Genomic DNA, 21277 nt, shown 5'->3' with positions numbered 1-21277 from the left:
CTTGATCAAAAAACAAACAACTTTTTTTTCTTTAAAGACATTTAGTATCAGCTTTAGGATGGCCATTCCCGTCAAAAGATTCATAGTAGAAATTTCGGAATCAACCCAAATCAGAACAACATCAACAAAACCCCCAGCTTCCAAACTCTTAGATTTAATCACCTTCATTGTTTCTGATTGTCTTTCCTTGGGGTCAGTATTACACAGAAGCACCAACATTTACACACTGATTCGGACACAAAACGTAGCACTGTTGCTCCAACCATTACTTAAGTGGCAGGAGAATTCCAATATGCAAATGATTAACATCAGGCTCAGCGCTTTCTTCCTCAGAAAACCCAGCCTGGTTCTCTATCTTAGGTCAGTCACTGTATCTGTTTGGTGGCAGATCCCACTGATTTTCCCCATTGTTTCGGGCTCACACGTAGGCAAATTGGCTTTTTATTTCAAAAAGATTCTACTCGTAACTTAAAAGCCAGTTGATAAAACTTTTAATTAAGACACAAGAACTCGGGATATAAAAACACAAGAACCACATAAATATTGAAGAAGTTGTATACCGTTTTTTGTGTAAACAGTTTTGCTTAAGATTGAAGCCCTAATCAGATTCTGGCCTGAAACTCTTGGCAGATGACGTTGTGTTCAGCCAGGCTCTGCAGCGATGGTTGACGTGGAAGCCAGGTCAGTCCCCATGTTGACAGGCATGCAACTTGGAAACATTGCACAACAAGCAACACAAAGAGTGGAGAAGCTCACAACACTTCAAGGAGACCTCACAACCTTCACGACTGCGGATGCACAGAGACCCATCCCTCCCTCCTTTGCACGCACTTTGTCTTACACGTGGGATACCTTCTGTGACTCTCTAGCTTGTTTGATGCTATATAACCACTTGATGATCCTAGCATTTCTTTCGATGGCAGAAATGCCATATGGCACCCGGTCATTGGCACTGTCATCATTTCTAAGGTCACTGTTACTGTCCTGAGACTGTTCGCAGTCTGAGCTGATCATGCTTGCGCTGCGGAAGTTGAGGGATATGATGTCGGAATTAGCCCTTGCAAAGTTTTCCATTCCAAGGTTTTCCAGCTCTTCGGGGTCCAGTCCGCAGTAGTTGAAGAACCTCTCCACGTCTGCGTCCACACGGAAATACCTGTCACTCAAGTCCGACTTAGACCGCTGGAGCGAGGGTCTTCGGGTGACTCCGCAGGCTGGTTCCACCGGGTCAGCTTCAGGGGACTTCATGGCGGCCATGGCCGCGACCTTGGGCTTGGGAGGCAGAGGAGGGGCGGAGCTACTGCAGGGGATCGCTTTTAGGGGCTTCACACTGGTCACTTTGCGGATGTCTGAGGAGCTGTGGGAGACGTGGAGGAAGGACTCCGCCGACTGCTCCAGCAGCCTCCTGCCCACGTGGGAGCCGCCTTCCTGCGGGCTGCCGCGGCCCTGCGTGGGGTACACCTTCAGGGACTCGGCGAACGAGTGCCGGTGCAGGTCGGTGGAGTCTGGCCGGTGGGGCGGCCAGTTCCGGGAGCTGTGCTTGTGTCCCGAGCCCGAGCTGGAGCCTTCAGAGCTGTTGATGATGTTTTTCAGGATCTCGAGCTTCAGGTTCTCCCTCTGCACGCCACTCTCGGTCTTGGCGTGGCTGCCGAACACTCGGAGCGTGGGGCTGCCCAGGGCGCGCTTGGCGGCGGGGCACACCGGGGGCTTGGCCAGCACGGCCGGCTTCACGGGCTCCTGCTTGGCGTTGATGACCTCCTGACTCTTGACATACTTGGCCTTGTCCGCTTCCAGCCTCTCCACGGCGCTGAGTCTTTTGGGGTTGGGCTCGGCCTGCCTGCGAAAGTAGTCGGGCCCTTTGTTGAGGATGCGCAGGGGGACCGCCGAGGTGAAGGTGCCCGCGGGGCTGACCGGCTTCACCATGCTACCTGTCTGTAGGGTCTCCGTGGGCATGGTGGGTGGTCTCTCCCCGGCAGCCGTGTTGGATTCTGGTCTGGGCGCCTCCGGATGCGCTGAATAGACACATGTACATGAAGCACAAAGGGCAGCGCGGACGGAGCTTGGAATCTGGGTGTCAGCAGCAGCAGCGGTGCCTCATCTCACAGCTCATTAACTGCCACAGGGCCTCTAATTCACTTTCCCCCTTTCCAAAAGGCCACAAGCCACAAGTTCCTTTAATCTGCTCAGCTGACTCCTTTCTTCTCCCCGAAGGATGTGGGAGTCTCCTCCAGGTCTTTGTGCTCAACTGCAGGCAGAGCTGAAACACACAACAACCAACCGCGGGTTAGGATGGGCGAGTGACATCACGGCTGTAGCAACAGAGAAACCCCGCGGCGCCCCCGCCTCCGCCGGCCGCCCTCAGGCCGGGGGCCGCTTCTGGGCGGCGATTCCCTGGGTCCCGGAGCGTGGACAGCCCGCGCCCGACTTCCCAGCCCGCGCCCTGGCGCCCGCAGTCGGACACGGGTGCTCGGGGGACAGAGAGGGGCTGAGCTTTCCCACGCGTGGGCTCGTGCAGCCGCCTCCCCATTGGTGAGATCCGCCCCCTGATCACGCCCGGTTGGCATTCCTTGTATCAAACCCAGGAAATCCTGGCTGAATGTGGAAATGCGGGTTTGGCAGAGCCGCGTTCCCAGTTCACTGAATGCCCCTGGGTTCCTATGAATCCGGTATCTGCTTCAGGCTACAGCAGCGGTGAATTAGAGTATGTCTCTTTCTCAATGAAGCAAAACTTCTGATTTCTTACTCCCCAATCTCTTGATAACATCTGAAACGAGCACTTCTTTAACTCTTCAAAAACTGAAAACATTGGCAAGAAAGGAGACTGGCAGCAAAGACGAAAAAATTTTTAAAAAGCATGTTTCAGTTATCTTACGTTCGCCAACCAGTATATTTGAAAACACTTTCTTCTGAAAAGCGAGACTATGTACGAAGTTCCTTCTGTTAACTAAAAAACTTATTTTTTAATTAAACAAGAAAACTAGAAAAACCTCTAGATTAACCTTGTAACTAGATAATTTAATGATAAGTGCTCCATAATTTTTCACACTTAGTGAGCAGAAGTCAAAAGTTTCCTTGTGGTATGTATTTCCCCAAATCCCCTAGGGAACTAAGAATACAATCTTAAGATGTCAATCATACCTAAATATGTTACTTTATAGAAAACAGGTATAATAGTTAATTATTCATGGCCTTATTATTCATGGCTTTCTGTACAATTTGACCACCCTCTCCCTCAACAAAAACCACTATAAGGTAACATTTATCAGTACTCCCAATATAAATCTATAAGCCATCTTTCTACTTAGTGCACAATATATGTAGCATTTTTCTAAGAACAACTCCTCTCCCTGCCTGTTATTGCTGGCAGAGAACATTTTTGAATGCATCAGCATCCCAAAGTAACCGGTTACAGATTTTTTCAGCATCTTTGGTTATAATTAGAAACATTAAGGGTAATGTATTCAACTAACATCAAATAACTAATTTACAAAATAAATAGAGTGTTAATACTATAAAATTATCTGCTCTCATGGTAAGAAAATGAGGTGTCTATTAAGAACAAGCTTGGAGGTGGGGGAAGGGAAGCCTGATAGTTCTCCCTTATCATCTTTTAAAAACTTAATCTCCAAATACACCCATTGCCATGTTTTGTTAAGAGACAATTTTAGTAATCTGCAAAAGGATTTGCTCTAATAAAAATATTTTCCGATGCGAGATTTGAGAGGCCCCAAGGCAATTCCTACATAACGACTTCCTTTAATTGTGCAGTTCTATTATGATTATGATACTTCAATTTAGTTGAAAAAGCCACCTCCTCCCCCCTCTCATGAAGATTGAGATTGCTTTTTTTTTTTTTAAAGATCTTATTTATTTATTCGACAGAGATAGAGAGAGCCAGCGAGAGAGGGAACACAAGCAGGGGGAGTGGGAGAGGAAGAAGCAGGCTCACAGCGGAGGAGCCTGATGGGGCTCGATCCCATAACGCCGGGATCACGCCCTGAGCCGAAGGCAGACGCTTAACCGCTGTGCCACCCAGGTGCCCCGAGATTGCTTTTTTGAACAAATTTCGAATGAAATGCCAGAGGGGAGTGGCAATTTCTCTGCGGCGCCTTCTGCATCTCTCCATCCACCACACTGGGTTCACCTGACGGGGAAGGTGAACTGGGGTCCCCTTCACTGAGGAGCTCAGAGCCAGAACAGGTAGCAGAGCCTGGGCTCAGAGGCAACCCCAGCCCCCACCCTCCCAACTCTCCCCTACGTGTGTAAGATCTCCAGTTCCATATCTGGGGCTTCCAAATGTGTCCACAGATGGGACAGTGGCAGTACATTTGGGGGCAGAGTGAAGGGCAGGATTAAGATTTGCACCCATCAGCTTTGTGCTTAAGGACCAAAGCAAACTTCCGCAAGGCAAGCAGGAAGGTGGCCCAGTGGGTGGTAGGTGATAGAGCTTGTACCTCTTCTCCTGGGGCCTCCTCTCCTCATCTGCAATACGAAGTGCTTGGATGAGATTCCCAAGATCCTTTCTCCTTTTAAATCGTGTGGTTCTGAGGTGCTAAGAATGAATGAACTATTTCCAATTTCAAAATGGCATCTGGGACTATTGGCGTGTGACCGACTGCACTATGGTTCCTGCATTTACTGTTCTTAGGAAAATAGTCTCTGAATGATGAGTTGTCCTTATCATCTAATGTGAACTGGCCTTAAAGCCCATGGTGGCTGGCACACCTGTCTTCCCTTCTAATTCCATCACACGAGGACCAGAAGTGCAAATATCCACACTGCCACTGTCCCGACTTTGCAGCACGCCCCGTCTGTTACGGCGGGCTCTGGGGCCGTTGGAACACTAAATAAGAATTTTTACTCTCAACTCGTAAGATGACGGACACCAGTCCATTTACCAGGGCGCACTCCTAAGGAAGCTCACTGGCCTGCTTTCACACGGATTTCATCATGGGAAAAAAAAAAGGCGTGAAAATGGGTAAACGGAGGCAGATGCAGTCAGGAGGTCTCCTGCAGGCATGCCCTTCTGCTCCAAGCCATCTAACCTTAGGGAGCAGTTTCCAGAACAAAAGCAGTGTGAAAGGATTATGTGAGAAAGGCACTGATTCCAACCACTTTCCATGTCATTTCCTTTTGATTCTGCCCCTTCCCTCTCTCTTTCCTCTGTCATTCCCAATTGCCCTAATAAATTTCAACACACTGATATTTACACATGACCATGTTCAGAGTTTAAAAGTTTTAATTTGAACTCTTCGGAGAGGACAAGAGAAAGCATCTTTTTGGAAGAACTGAAAGCAGAGGACAATGCTGTAGGGACAGGTCGGGGGCTAGACGACCTGTTTTAGCCCACAAACTATACCTACTTCAAGCATAACAAAGGGGCTTAGGCCGCTCCTTCTTCTGATGCTTCTATAATCCCTAACTTCTGCTTTTTCACCTTTCAATGCTTCAACAGTGTTGGCTGGGACAGAGCTGTATATTCCCAGAGTTCTGTAGTATAGGCTTTGTTACGATGTGGACTAAGTACATTTGAAAAGACGGGTCAAATGGTAGATGACACACCCGGAAACCTGGGGCTACATCTTGACGTCATTAATGTGACAACCATGAACTGTGCTCAGGGAGCACCATAGCTCATGACCCCCTGCTGACTCAGCCTTGCCACTGGCCCCTGACACCTGGGCAGACCCCTCAGGTGCGGCCAGGAGAGGCTGCAATTTCCTCATCTTGTTCCAGGAAAGGAAAATTAGATCTCAGCTGCAGAGGACTGCATGAACAACAGTCATTATACAGTCCTGCTTGATCCTTGACTTATGGCTAAGAAGAGGGAACATAAGCCAGAGGGAGAGAGAAACGTCCACTCACAAACTATTTGGCTACATGCGACCACGTTGAATATCCATTTGAATATTTCATGAAAGTCTGAAATGAACTGGAGAATAAAGCGTGGCAGAGCCGAGGTACAAAATGGTCTGCTGAACCAGGGCACACATGAACTTCACTGCGATCTGGCCTAGGGCGATGGGGGCAGAGCCCTGCCAGCTCCTTCCCCATGGAGAAGCCGGGCTAGAGGGTCACATTATCTGTGCGGGAGTCCTGCTCTGGCTGGGGAGGGCTGAAGTGGCACACCAGCCAGGCACAGGAGGCCCAGAAACAAATGGTGACTGCCACTCACTTTAGCAGTGTTTCTCAAACTTGAATGTGCTTGGGACTCCCTGCGGATGTCCTTGAAATGCAGAGTCCTGAAGAAGATTTGGGGTGGAGCCCGAGCTTCTGCGTTTCTCCAGGATCCCAGGTGATGCCCAGGAAGCTGTTCCAGCCTTGGAACAGGCAGGGGAAAGGGAAGGAAGCCCACTGCTGCACTAGGGAGCACAAGGTTAGAAACGAAACGCCTCTGGCACAGAGGAAAACAAACCAAGCTTTCTTGTCTCTTAAATGAATTAAAGTCTGGGGCTTTGGGGGCACGGAAATAGCAACCAGAGAATTCAAAACTTTTAAAACCAAAGTGGACTGAACCTTTTCTAACGTCAAATCTGCCAGATGCTCACAGGGGCTGCTAGGTAGACTAGCATCCTCCCCTAACGTATGACACTGGGGAGACCCAGTGAGCTAGGACTAAGAGCATTTGCAACCCTGAAGGCAGTCAGGGAGAGAAAATGAGTCTTGAAACATACACTTTATATGAAAAATGCTTAAAAGCCAAGTTCCTGGAATCCAGGTACCACGCGCCTCAATGCCCCCGAGGTCTGGCTGATCATGGGCAATTGCGGCTCATGAGAAAGGGGCCTCCAGCTAAGGGCTGCTATGGGGACTGCGGCTCACTATTGAAGCAGCAGATCCAGAGCTCTGCAGAAACTCTCCTGATTTTAAAATTCAATTTGTGAAACACTGTAGGCCAAGTGCTTCTGGTAAGTAAAAAGAAAGAGATAGTTAATGCCTAATTGGTCTTTAAATTGTAAGTAGGAAGCAAGCATTGCAGTTAGAGCAAGGACCTGAGTTTGAACACAGTTCCAGACCCACCCATAGAAGTTTCTTAAATATGTGAAGACTGGCCATTTCCCACGTGCCTTCTGGCCCAGAAAAGGTGGTAATATTGTTGTCAAGGGGGAGTCTAATTCAATTTCCAATCACTGAACATCTCCGCGTCGTGACCTTATCTCTGAAAATTGAATGTGTTGAATTTGGTGAGCTTGAAAACGTCTTCAGTTCAAACATTCTTGGAGGCAAATAATAAAAGAAGCAGTTTTACCTTTGAGGTTAATAAGGGTTCTTGAAGAACCGATCTTTCTAATTTCCTAACATGTCTGATCACAGAACACCGACAATACATATACAATTGTGCCATGTCGCTTTCTGACTTTTTTGTAATAGTATTTGTGCTACTGACTTTAAGCCATCAAACTCCAACTTGCTGGGGGAGGGGGGTCACTCTCACAGCTCTATTCTTGGGTTTTCCCATTTAAGGACAGAGAAACATCCTTGTCAGTGAAATAAAAATGCAGTTTCATAGGACAATGTTTCCTTTTGAATTCCTTACAAATGTGAGAGAAATGCATTCACAATATATGAGTGCTCACGGAATGATGGGCTGTGTTCCATCAGTTAGTACCTGCTGATGGAGCAATTTGGTGTCAGGTGTAAAGAAACAGAAAGTCATGACAGTTTAGAAAAGAAGGATTCAAAATGCATATGACGGATATGAATTGAATAATGCTGTGACAAATGTGGCAGGACTGTCCTAAAGGACTTGCCCACAAACCACTTCTCAGTAGTCAGATGAAAGGCAGTGAGGATCTGGAATAAAGGTGCAGGAGGCGGGGCCATCCACTCTCGAAGTGGCTGTCTACTGAGTTCATGGTACAATCCAGAAACATCGAAGACAGCCAGTAGCTGGTGCGGAGTGCAAGGGGGACAGTGGTCAGAGACCCCCTGGGGGTGGTGGGGGCAGATGGACTCCAGATTTTAGGCAGAGTACGGGAAGCACACTGAAGGGGAATGAAGCATCAGTGACAGGGTCAGATCTGTATTTTTAAGAAATCACCCTGGCGGCAGAGAATGGGTGGCAGGAGAGGGGAGCCAGAGGGGCTGTGGAGAGGGGCCGGTCAGAACTGTCCAGGGGAGGGACACAGCGGCAGGGCTCAGAATAGCTGCCTTTGGGTCCGAACCCTGGCTCAGCTCCATAAAGGCTGAGTAGCCTTGGGCAGGTTACTGTACCTTCCTGTGCCTCAAGTGTTCCATCTGCAAAGTGGGTATAAAAATAGTACCCGGGGCGCCTGGGTGGCACGGCTGTTAGGCATCTGCCTTCGGCTCAGGGCGCGATCCCGGCATTCTGGGATCGAGCCCCATATCAGGCTCCTCCACTATGAGCCTGGTTCTTCCTCTCCCACTCCCCCTGCTTGTGTTCCCTCTCTCACTGGCTGTCTCTATCTCTGTCGCATAAATAAATAAAAAAAATCTTAAAAAAAAAGAAAAAAAATAGTACCCATCTCTTTACGGAATTTGAGACGGTTCAATAAGGGCCCAGACACTTTTTGTTGACATAACAATTATGAGGAGGGTGTCTCTGGGGATGGAGAGAAGCATGGACAATTTCAAGAGATGTTGATGAGGTGCATTGGGCTGACCTTGGAGACAGGCTGGCTGTGGAGGGCGAGGGGGCGTGTTGAGGATGACTCCGGGCTTCCGGCATGACTACTGAGAAGTGGTTTGTGGGCAAGTATACAGTCTCTCTTCCATTCCTCCCTCCTTTGCACGCCAGGCCTGAGCCAAACCCAACTATGGCAAGCCCCTGTAAACCAGCTGTGCTCACGCACACATCGGGACCCCGATGTTTTTTGAATCAGCAGGGTGTCACAGAATTTGTCACCTCCTTAATATGTATCGCACATAGTTAACAATACCGTGGTTATCAAAAAAATTATATTTAGAAGCAAAATGCATTTATAAATAATGCGTAGTTCTGGGTGCTAAAGGAAGCAATGCCATTCCACTTGGAAGACACTGATTTATTCATTTTAATGAACATGCCATGTTTTCAACATCTTCCCTTCTGAGTGCGTACTCCTTTGTATTTGAAAAGTAAATGGGGAAGTGGCGAAAGTATGTTTCCGAATACGGACTGAATTTGCACACTACTGATTGAACAGAAACTAAGAAATCAGAGGGCCAACCATCTGGAAGCATTAAGTCAAAACCACTGCCCTTTCAGGACCTGTACTTTTTCAATTACTGAATGACGTGCCTCGTTCTTTCTTATCGTCCGGTGAATCCCGCTCATCTATAATTCTGACGGCTGACTCTTCTCTTTTCTGACCTCAGCATTGCCGTCAGCATCAGCTCCAAGCTGTAAGTGAAATAATCTTCTGGCCAATCACACTTGTATATTCTTGGAAGCCAGGGACTTTTCTTTTTTAAAGATTTTAAAAGATTTTATTTATTTATTTGACAGAGAGAGAAAGCACAAGCAGTGGGAGCGGGAGAGGGAGAAGCAGGCTCCCCACTGAGCAGGGAGCCCGATGTGGGGCTCAATCCCAGGACGCCGGGATCACGACCTGAGCTGAAGGCAGACAATTAAACAACTGAGCCACTCAGGCGCACCCAGGGGCTTTTCCTAATAACATTTCAACTTTTGATTCCAGTATGCTCATCATTTTTTAGCTTATTTTTTCAGTTGGCTAGAGGAGGTCTTCATATGTTATTTGGTAACCAATCCTGGCCCTAGGTTTCCATTAAATTGTTTCAATTTTCCACATGTTGAGTAAACCACTTCCCCACTTTTTCAGCACCCCGTTAAGCCCTGTTTCTCCTGACAAGTCCATTCTACACAACTGCAGGATAGAAACAGATGTTGGAATGGGTGCACAGATGCAGAGGCCAACTCTTAGCTTCTAATGACTTCCCAGAATTGGACCAAGAAGTGATGTCTATCTCACTGGCTCTCATACAATGTGCTGGGGCACACTGGTGAAGCAGCACGAAACTTGGGCCTGCATTTTGATAAATGTGAGAAAATTATCCTGACAACCCAGGAGGCACTGTGTTCTGGAAATATCCTCCAGGTGGCGCTGTGAGCCGAGCAAGTCCAGAGGGAAGAGCGGAGGGCTTGCAATGTGTTACCCACAGTGCAAAGATGGGAACAGGAGACAACTTCGCCTCCAGAAATCAGTAGCAAAGGCAGTCTCAAGCTCTCTGCTCAGAGCTGAGACCTGGGCAGTGGCTATGTATGTCTACCCTGGTCTCAGATAGGTGAGAGGAAGCTGTGTTTCCATGCGTACAAGGGTGGGAGTTTTCTAGGTCCACATACGTACTTGGGAAAAGGTGGTTTGGGATTATGGTAAAAGGAATTCCCCCAAAGATTCACCCCCAAAGGAAGCCAGCAGCCCTGTAAGCACCCTCTAGCGGCAGGAGGGGCGTAGCTGCCCCCAGGGAACCCAAAAGCTCCCAGAGACAGAGGTCTGAAATCTCCCATGCCCGGAGCCAAGGAGAGGAACCTTGTCGTCTTCCCCTTAGCACTCTGCCTGCCCTGCACATTCGCACACCCTCACATGACCTGCTGGGAGAGGTCACAAGTGACACCTAATGATGAGTGGGAAAGGAGCTGGAGCAAGGAAAGAGGGGAAAAATCTGCAATGTTTATTAAGTCTCCTCCTCCACAGCAAACCCCCCTCCTCCCCTTCCAAGCCAACACAGGCCTGAGCTGCAAGAGGAAGGAGCTCATTGAAACCAGACGAGAGGTTGGAGTTCTGGTCGTGATAAACGCTGGACTGGGCTCTTTCATCCTGAAACTGATCTGAGAACTTTCAATTATTTAAGACTAACTGAAGAGGCTATGGGTCCCATCTGAGATTTCATCCCAGGGATGGAAAGGAGAACTCGGCCAGGTGAGTTCTCAGGGCATGGGAAAAAGAGTACACACTTGCTGTTTACCCTCAGAAATCCAGGGCAGAAAACAAAAGGGCTTCTCATAATATCCTTCAGGCTTTCTGTTTGGGGAATCGCTGCCCCTCCTCAGTTCAGAGCCCAGGTTCCCGGTGTCAAGGTCAACTGCACTTACCTCACACAGCCTGGCCACTTACAGGTCTGCGACCCTAGGAAGTTACTCAAGCTCAGTGTACCTCAGTTTCCTCATCTATGGATCATGATTCCCACACTTCCTAGAGCTGGTGTGGCAATTCCGTGAAGGGCTCAGCGTGGAACTCGGCACCAAGTTTGCTCAGTTAATGGGAGTGGTTATTACATTTCGTCCAGTGTCCACAACTTGGCACTGATAATCACCATCATTAGATTTCAAGCTTTACGGTAACTGAATGATCTTTTGTCTTAAAACGATTCCATTACTCTCAAGCGATAGTGTGTGTGTGTGCGCGCGCTATTTCTGTCAAAGTGGATGGATTATGCAGTTTCTGTCTGAAAGGTCATTCTTGTGAACCCATTTTTATTTGAGTTACAGAGAAAATATGTGGTTTCAAATTTCAAAGCAAACAGTTATATGAGTGAATCAGGCTAGAGTAAATAATAAAGCCATTATTAAAAATGAAATCAAACCTAAAATTGGTAGAAGAAAAATAGCAGGTCAAATCTCAATCCATGATGGATTCTTTACTTCAGTGTCATTCTCAAGGTCATTTAGAAAACATATTCACATGCTTCATTTTCATTTTGAAGTCAATCCATTATTAAAAAATGTTATGGGTTTCTTTTAAAATGTCTTTCTACTATTTAAGGCAATGAAAATGAAACAGCGGATCAGAGGGAAAAAAATCACATTTCTGGTTCAACATTCTTCTTGGCCGAAGGAAGGTAAAGAAAATGTTGTTACAAGAGGGTCACCAACTTGTTCCAGTGGCGGGAGCCCCGCCTTCCACCTGAGATTATAGATATCAAATCTGAGAGCATAGCTGGTGCCAAAAATCATTGGCAATATAATGGCTTTTTCATGAAACTAACTACAAGTAATTAAAAAGCAGGGCTACTAGAATTCCTAATGAAAACCCAATAGGACTGCCTGCATTTTCCAAGCAAACATAAAATGATCCCACTTTTGGACACTTTTATCCTCTCCCAGAGAGAGTTTTATGTGGCTTTATGTTCAGCTGTGAGAATGTGGGAGGCCACGGCCAAATTCTAAATGAATGTTGAGTTCAAAGGACCATTGTCCTTTTTTACAGACAAGTACACTCAAATCACAGGCTTTAGAAGACTTGCTAGCTAAACGTGGGTCTCAGTGTCAGCTGCTTCCCCTACTTAGGCAGTCCAGGAGCCTAACGATATTGCAGGGACTCAACGATCTCACAGATTATGAACTCTAACAGCAATAACACAGATTATGAACTCCAACAACATGTGTTGTTCATGGAAATACTGCGAAGATTGCCACCGCATCCATCCTCACGACTACCCCCGGAAGGCTGTCTGATCCCCCTGTATAAGCGTAGAGCGTAAGTACTTGTGAGTGGCCTCTGAGAGACCCGACCAGAATCCAGGGCTGTGCTGATCTGGGCATCCTGCACCCTGTTCTCCACCGATATCGATTCTAAGCATCTGCACTTTGCACACTGCTTTTTCCTTTAGCTGTGTGAGCTTGCACTCTACGGCAATGGGAGCACATACATTCAACAACAAAGATTAAGGGTGACAATACAGAACGAACCTTTATTTCTGAAAATATTTTTAATTTCTAGGGATCAGCCTTGGGGTAAAAGGATATTTACTCTGAAATACACATTACAATGTATTAAAATAAAATTGTGAAGCATTTGTCAACTTGAAGGGAGAAAAAGCAAAGCAGCATTTTTTGGACAGTAGATCAAGTTCACTGTGAATGGATTAGGTAAATTCCTATGTATCATGTTTAAAAATTAACCTGTTAATAATGACCATTTCTTAGTAAGCACATATGATGCCCCAGGACTGCATTAATGCATCTTACAGGTTTTTATTTTATTTTATTTTTAAAGATTATTTATTTGAGAAAGAGAGAGAGAAAGAGAGCAAGTGAGCACAAGCAGAGAGGAGGGGCAGAGGAAGAGCAAGAAGCAACCTCCCCACTGAGCAGAGAGCCTGACGCAGGACTCGATCCCAGGACCCTGCGATCATGACCTCAGCCAAAGGCAGACACTCAACCCACTAAGCCACCCAGGCGCCCAAGGTTTTTAAATTCAATTCTGTCCATGTCTCTAAAGCAAGTGTTATGATCCCCGTGTTACAGATGAAGAGTCTCATGTCCGGACAGTGAAAGCTAGGATGGTCAGCTACTGATAGCTGAAGGCTCCACACCCAGGTCTCTATCAGTACACCTGGGCCCACCTCACTGTGTCACACTGTCACCCCAGAGCTCTTAAAAAGATATGTGTGATGCATTGTACATGTTTTATATTTGAGTAATATGGCTAAGGAGCCCACACTAATTATATTTTAGTTCTAAAATCTACTCTTGGTGAGTTACAGTTTAGCAAATGGCTCTTTACTATTTACTGTTTACCTTCTTAACTTTTTGTGAAATCAAATAACCATGCTATTTGCTAACAGTTTAAATGCACAAGCACAGAAGGTGAAGAGCTATAAATTGGGATCCATTAATTTCATTTTCTTTCTGGATACCACTGACTGCAGATCTATCAAAGTTAACTCAACTTTGATGGAAATAATGAGAAATATGTTAAAAAGAACAACAAGCAACATAAGACTGCGATTTCGTTCTATCTGACGACGCAGAGCATCAGAGAGGAGGGAGAAAGCCACCAGCCATGCACATTAGTAGGCGGAAATAAAATGCTAAACACCCAGGAGAAGATAGAGCACATCATTTAAATTGTAAAGATTCAATGAAGATGTCAGACAAGAAGCTCAGAAAGTGGAACCTGGAATACACTTTATACATCTGAAACAACACTCAAAGCGCCTCCTTTTGATTGGCGAGTATGGGGCAAGAGGCCAGGAACACACAGACACTGTTCATTCACAACTTAATGAACACATTGCACTCAAGTGTACTTAGAACACAAATATGGTGCAAAGGGAAATCCATACAAGGTAGAATTTTAAAGCATAACCAGTAGGTTCACTTAAAACAAACAAACAAATATTATGGATCTCATTTACCAGGGAACACCTAGAAAACTTTCTATTTCTTGAATAGCTCTTACTACAGCAGTTGTTAGAACAACTAGTTCTTTGCCTCAAGTGTACTCAGAAAAGATAACGGTATTTTTTTTTTCATTTTTAAGGGTTCAGACTGAATTGTGGGACAAATAATAATTTTCAAAGAAAGATATGTAAGTAGATCGACGCCTAGTTTTGCAGCACGTATTTTAATCTTTAGCACTTAACGCAACTTACACCAATCATTTTCAAACCTAGAACGGCACGAGGTAAAGCTTCACCACAATGTGCGCTTGAAATACTAGTTTTGGGTCCAGGTGACAAGGAGCTCAGGAATGACTAAGAAGTTCACTCAACTTGCCCGGGCCCGTCCCAGCTCTGCCTCTGAGCTTGCTGGAAGTATAGCAGCAGGCAGAAGGCCAAACTGTTGGCTCTGCTAGGCAGCTTAGAGGTGTCTTCAGGCAGGCTGCCGTTAGAAGGGAGGGGAAGACCCTGGTGACAAGGATACATCTGGGGGTGTGGCCCCAGCCCTCTCCCACCTGTCGTCCATCCTCACGGGCTGCCAGGACCTCCTCTTCTAGGCCACGCTCTCTGACGGAATCTCTCAGAGGGACCCCGTCTGACACGTGTTCAGGTCAGGATGGGTTCTCCACCTCAGTGTAAAAAAACAAACGCTAAAACTATCAAAAAGGCCTCGCTTCCTTCCCCATCTCCCTGCTCCTGCTGCCAAAAGAAACAGAACAAACACACAGCTGTTCACTTAGGAGGCTCTCTAAGGATTACGGTAATCGCCAATCTATAATAAAAGTAATCTGATAAAAACTTTAAAAAACTACAGACATTGCTGGATGGACAAAAAGCATCTTTCACGAGCTCTGAACGCTCTGCCTTCAATATCCGCTCACATACAGTGTATTTTTATTCCTTTTACTACCTTCCTTTATGCTTTCACTTTAAAATGATGCTATCCGCCTCTATCTTGATTAATTTTAAGCTTCCCACTCCTGTTTACTAAAGAAAAATGACTCATTCAAAGTGATAAAAGGGAGTAGGCTTTTCAAAATATTCCCCCCCCCCAGTCTCTAGCATTTTTTGTTTGTTTGGCGAGAAATGGAGTTTTCCATTATTTTTTAACAAGAATTATTTTGCTTGTGCCAAAACATGGTTGCTGGTGTTTAGTGTTTCATCATCTCCCAGGCTTTTGATTTTAGGCACAATCACTAAGTCTAAAAAGAGAAAGATAGCAGCAACAATTTGTGGAGGTGGGGGCTACCTTTCCTCTGCCAGACCTCAGGCTAGATGGGATGGATGCCTTATATTTACCAGCCTTGCCTAACAGGTATCATTTGTCCCACTTAGCAGATGGGGAAACTGAGGCTCAGACGTTAAAGGGACTTGCCTGAAGCTGGTCAGTTGAAGGAGCTTGTTGTCAACCTCAGGTCTGTCTGTATTCTCAACCTGTGCCTTTGCATTGCTCTGAACAGTCATGGAAACATCTGTCCCTGGAAGGAGTGACAAGGGGCTGGGTCTGGACATGAGCCAGAAAGGAAGGGGAAGAGAGCAGAGCAGGCGCCCTCCTTCCCACCCCCAGCCCATCTGATGCCAGGCCTAGGGCCGCTTTCAAAACAAAACCTCCTTCCTGCTGCGGTGGCAGAATTTGTGTCCCCTGCTGTTGAGAGAAATCGCAGAGAGCGGTGCTGGGTTGTGCCGGAGGATGAAACGGCGAGGGGGAATGAGAGGCAGAAGGGTGTTCTGAACACCTGGTGAGATGGCCTTCATAACATATGCAAAATAGGCCCAATAAATCCAATTTGTGGTACTGACAATAAAAGCTCAGTCTGGTAAGGTTCTCTGAGGGGATCTCAAAATTTCACTTCACCCTCCTTAGTGGAAAATAATTATTCCAATATCTTGCTAAGGAAATTAGAATGTCTCTTAATGCCAGAAAAATAGCAAGAAAAATAACACCTGAGGATGTAAAAACCAGACTCTGTCTTGATGCAGCTCGAGCCCACCTCTGGGCTTGCCTATGGAAGGGCATGAATCCTTCAGACCACCGAGACCCACTTGCTATGACAAAGACGACTTCCTATAACCTCCCTGCCCTCAAGGGAACGGCCCTCTAAAGGGGCATGTTTAAGCAAGTGTATGTGCACAGAACGTCTAGAATGCAGGAAGCACCAGCAGCGGCCTGGTTCATTCGGAAAATGTTTACTGAGCATCTACTATAGGCCAGGCAGTGAAGAAAATGAACCACATATATGGCGCTCATATACATGGCAACAAATAAGAGAAATAAAGAAAACGCATAGTCTGGTAAGTATAGCTGCTAAAAAGAAAAAGAGAACAAGGATGTTGCAAGGTGGAAGTGACATGCTGACTTCAGTAACAAGAGCTTGGTGAAGTGTCTGCTGGGGACAGAATGGAAGAAAGGCGAGACTGAGTGCTGGAGGCTTGTTTAGGAGCTTTGAGAGGAGGTGATGGCTGGAGGGGAAGCAGGATCAAGAGAGGGTTTTTTTTCTTTAAGACAGTAGAGATGACAGCACACGTGTATGCTGACAGGAATAATACAGTAGAAAGAGAAACACGTGCACCATGCAAGAGTGAGGCTTCACACAAATGTACGGAGAACAGGGGAATAAACAAACTTTAACACAGGCGCTGAGCAATGGCTTAGTGGTGTCGGAAGGTTGTATGGGACGTCTTGTAATGGGCCTGTGACATTGGAGGGGACCCTTCTAAATGATGACGGCTTTAAAGGAATGGCAGGGGGGAGCGCTGCTGCGGGTCAAGGTGGTAGGTTATGTACCCCCTCGAAGCCTGGGCATGGACATGGGGCAGAGAGCACGTGGCCGACGCTGCAAGATGCACAGAAAACCAGCGATGTTGCTGTGAGAATGTTCCTAGACCCCAGTGTGTCAGCAGCTACCTTCTAGCACAGACTACAGACTGACACAGAGGCAAAACCTAACGGTGACAAGAAGCGACAACTCTCCCTTTGCTGCTTCTTTGGCCAAAAGCAGATCATCTGATCAATTACAATTTTATCTCCTATAAGACAGAGGAAGAACATATCAAGTCCGTGAATTTAAAGTTTACCAATGGAAAATCAGAGACCCCAGGGGGAAACGGCTCGGAATTCACAGAGTATATAATAACAAAGGCAGGAAGTCAATCATTTGATGAGTACGGACTGAGCACTGACCCTGCGCCAGCCACCTTTGCTGGTGCTGGAGAGAGTGCCAGGAGTGTGGCATTCAGAACATTCCAGCAAGCAGACTTCACAATTCAGAGAACAGGGGGTGAGATATGATGTCTGGGTTCTAAGGCAGAACAGCAGGGGGACAGAGCCAAAGACTAAAAGTCAGAGAACACTAACTCGTAACCATTCCAATGGTGAGTGGGGGAAAGGCATCTGAAAGAAACAGATTACAGAGGACCAGATGGGCTAAGTAAGCAAGGAGGAAAGAAGGCTCATATGGCTGCACCCTCCAGGTTCTGGGGTTCCCACCCTGGCTCCACCCCTTACTACCGCATCTCCCTGGCTTTCCTTACCTGCACCATGCAGATGGCACTGGGATCTACCTTAGTGCAGGGGGTGATCCATGTCAGCCACTGTTCTTTTTAATGAGCTGGAGAAATACTATCAGAGGAACATCAGAGACTGCAGAGGCAATCTGCAGACTGACTGAAGGAAGACTTTTCGAACAGTTAAAACTATCCCACACTGGAACTAACTCCTTTGTAAAGAGTGAGCTTCTTCTCCCACGAAGGGTCTGTGCAGACACAGGCTTGCCATCTGTCTAAGAAATTTTAGAGGGGATTCCTGCCATGGGAGGGATGGTGTGGCAGGTGAATACCAAGTGCCTTTCCAGCAAGTCTGTTTCTCTGAAATGTTTCTCATTGCCTAGATTTAATTTATTATGTTCAAAGCAAGAAGACAGGAACAGGAGAACAGAAAACATGAAGACAGAACATGAAGTCAGCAGAAACGTTTGAAGATAAACTGTCCTAAGTTATTAAGGACTGAAAGAATAATTAAGTAGACTACATTAAGAAAGTGGCAAGATTTTTTTTTTTTTTTGAGGTGGGGGAGGGACGGAGGGAGAGGGGGAGGGAGAATTCTCTCAAGCAGACTCCCTGGTGAGTGGGGAGACTGACTTGAGGCTCGATCTCACAACTGGGATCATGACCTGAGCCAAAATCAAGAGTCGGATGCTATCCAACTGAGCCACTCAGGTGCTCCAAGAAAGTGGCAAGAATATTTCTGATAAGCAGTTTAAGTCTTCCAAGAAACAGTGAGGAAGAGGAAGGTATGGATGAAGAGGGCTGGATGAAAGGGGGTAAGGAAGAGAGAGCAGGACATCTTGTCAACCATGGGCACGGAGACCCAGCTGTGCCTTGTTAGCTGACCTCATTTCTTCCCACACTGTTCTAGTAGCTCTGGGTCTGAGCCGTAGTTGATCTCTCACATTCTTTATGACCCTGAAATTCTCGTACTTCTTACACAGCGTGTTTCCATATACAGACTGTGTAGGGTCCTTCAAGCAGTGCACAAGCTCTGAAGATGCCCCATGAGTTTACGGGCTGACCATGGAAATCACCATGTAGGAGCCATGTCTTGGGCTAAGGAATGATTACAGGGGCCAGAAAGGTGTGGCTGAGACCTGGAGGTCAGAGGTAGCTACCAATGTGCTCAAGAGCTGGGTGGTTAACAACGACGCATGGCACTAACAGTGTTACATCTGCATGTGGTGTGTCAGCTTATTTTTGAGATCATGTCATTCCAACTTCTTTAGAAAGCATTTATCCACAACTGCAGTTTAGAAATGGGAGTCATTAAATCCTGCAGTCAGGACCTCGTACGCCTGCAACAGGAGGTCACTGGCTCTGAATTGAGAGACAGCACCAGGAACCGCTGGAGGCAATGCCCATGTCTCCAAAATGAACATTTTGATTCATGTAATTTCCCCCTCCATTGGCTTGGAGGGAATCTAACTCTTCTGTGATATTCTTTTTTCTTTATCGATTTCTAGAGGGAGGGCACTGGATTGTTCTCTTTTGTTTAACAGCTTTAAAGACAGATGGAGGCTTTTAAAGGGTCACCTGCTTTACTTACCAAGGCTCTCTCGATCTCTCCAATCATTGTTTCTGGAGCACAAGGAGGTTAGAGCCTTCTTGTGGATACAAATATATCTAGAAAAATGTTTCAATAAATGAAGCCAAAAAATATATGTAAAGGTGAAATGACTCCTTTTATGAAACTACAATGGACCATTACATCAAAATTTATCTTAGGGCAAAGGAGGAGAAAAGAAACTACATCAAAAAAGCTATTGTCTATCTCAGAAGAAAATATCTCAGTAGTCTATTTCCAGTCTTTGGACAAAGAACTACTCAATATTCAACTTCTCATTTTTCAATGTCAGTTTTTTCAAATATTATGATAAATACTATAAAGTGACCTACTTCCCCTGACACCTACAAAAAGTAATGTGTCATTCCAAAATCCATTTCTTCCACTTGTGGGGCAAACGACAACACTTCTATAGTCATTCTTCTCTGGCAAATGGGAAAGCCTCTTTTAGATGAAACCCCTTCCCCCCCAAAAAAAAGTTATTCTGAAAAGTATCTATTAAATGTTGCCTTGTAGATGGACAATTTAATATAATCCTTGGGTCCAACTCTCTAGCTAGAACTGGAATGTTATGGTATACTGGAAATATTAAAAATATAGCCTTGCAGGGGTGGGGTGGTGCCTGGGTGGCTCGGTCGGTTAAGCACTTGACTCTTGATTTCAGCTCAGGTCGTGATCTCAGGGTTGGGAGATCGAGCCCAGAATCAGGCTCTGTGCTGAGCATGGAGCCTGCTTCAGATTCTCTCTCTCCCTCTGCCCCACTCCCCTGGCTCTCTCTCTCTTTTAAACAAACAAACAAAAACAGCCTTGCAGGAAACCAGATAGCAAAAAGATAAGGATTAGGGTATTTTCAAAAAGTAGGGTTATCTGAGAAAGAAGTTGGTGTGAGTCCCTTGCTGACACTGGGGAAGACAGCAAGACCTCTGAATTCAGGGCAGACTCTGGACTGTAGTTGGTGTATGTTTCAATCCTGGTTCTGTATGCTTTGCTCCTGTGACATTGGATGAGTAAATTCCCTCCATGTGCTTCTGCTTTTCTGTCTATTACATGGAGATGACAACAGCACCTTCCTGCCAGGGTGGCTGTGATGGATGACATAAAGGATAGAAGGCACTCAGCATGTGGCCCAGCATATAGAAGATATTGTGCATATGTTTTACAGTAAAGGTGTTATTTCTAATTGAAAGTATTTATTTTAAAGATTTATTTATTGGAGAGAGAGACGGAGGGAGAGAGCGCATATGGGCATGCGAGTGAGGGGAGAGGGAGAGAGACAGAAAATCTCAAGCAGACTCCCTGCTGAGCATGGAGCCCAACAAAGGGCTCAACCCCATGACCCTGAGACCATGTCATGAGCTGAAACCAAGAGTGGATGCCTCACTGAGTGAGCCACCCAGGCACTCCTGTAACTTAAACTATTAAAGAAGTACTTGGTAGTGTTGGAAAATCATTTCCCTGGTCAAGTCATTATTTTCAAAACGTGGAAGTTCTAGATGTCCTTGTTTAAAAAAATGCATGAAAACAAAAACTATTTACAGAAAAATCTTTCCGGGATTTTGAGAGGCATTACATCTGCTTAGCCATTTGGGGACAAATGGCATCTTTACTAAATTGAGTTTTTCAGTTTATTAATATGGCATATCTCTCCATTTATTTAGATCATCCCAAATTTCTTTGTCAGAGTTTTACAGTTTTCAGAATATAAGGCCTATATGTATTTTGTGAGCTTCACCCTTCAGGTTTTGTTTTTTTAGCTATTGTAAATAATAGTGGATTTTTAATATTAGTCTCCATGCACTCATTATTAGTACATAGAGATATAATTGACTTCTGTATGTTTATCTTGTACCCTGCAAGCTTGCTGAATCCGTTTTTTAATTCTAGAGGTTTTTTTAAAAAAAATTTTGGTAGACCCCTTGATATTTTCCAAGTAGACAATCATATCAGACAATATAGACAACAAAGGAGAAGCAGGGAGAAGCAACGTAGGTGAAATGCAACTTAGTGCAAGGCAGAAGAGTATCAAGCAAAACCTTCCATCAG

The 21277-nt window shown here is 45.8% G+C and overlaps 1 protein-coding gene across 1 annotated transcript; it reads right to left on the bottom strand.

Moving 5' to 3' along the window:
• Positions 1–468: 468 nt before the first annotated feature.
• Positions 469–18169, bottom strand: FAM110B (family with sequence similarity 110 member B). Its single transcript, XM_034668094.1, has 2 exons — positions 14637–18169; positions 469–2254 (listed from the first exon to the last, which is right to left on the bottom strand). The coding sequence occupies exon 2, from the start codon at positions 1948–1950 to the stop codon at positions 838–840; it is 1113 nt and encodes a 370-aa protein (XP_034523985.1). The 5' UTR covers positions 1951–2254; positions 14637–18169; the 3' UTR covers positions 469–837.
• Positions 18170–21277: the final 3108 nt, after the last annotated feature.

Source organism: Ailuropoda melanoleuca, chromosome 9 (genome assembly GCF_002007445.2).
Source record: "Ailuropoda melanoleuca isolate Jingjing chromosome 9, ASM200744v2, whole genome shotgun sequence".
NCBI lineage: Eukaryota > Metazoa > Chordata > Mammalia > Carnivora > Ursidae > Ailuropoda > Ailuropoda melanoleuca.
Note: the sequence above shows the minus strand (reverse complement) of the source record. Positions and strands in the feature narration are given on the sequence as shown.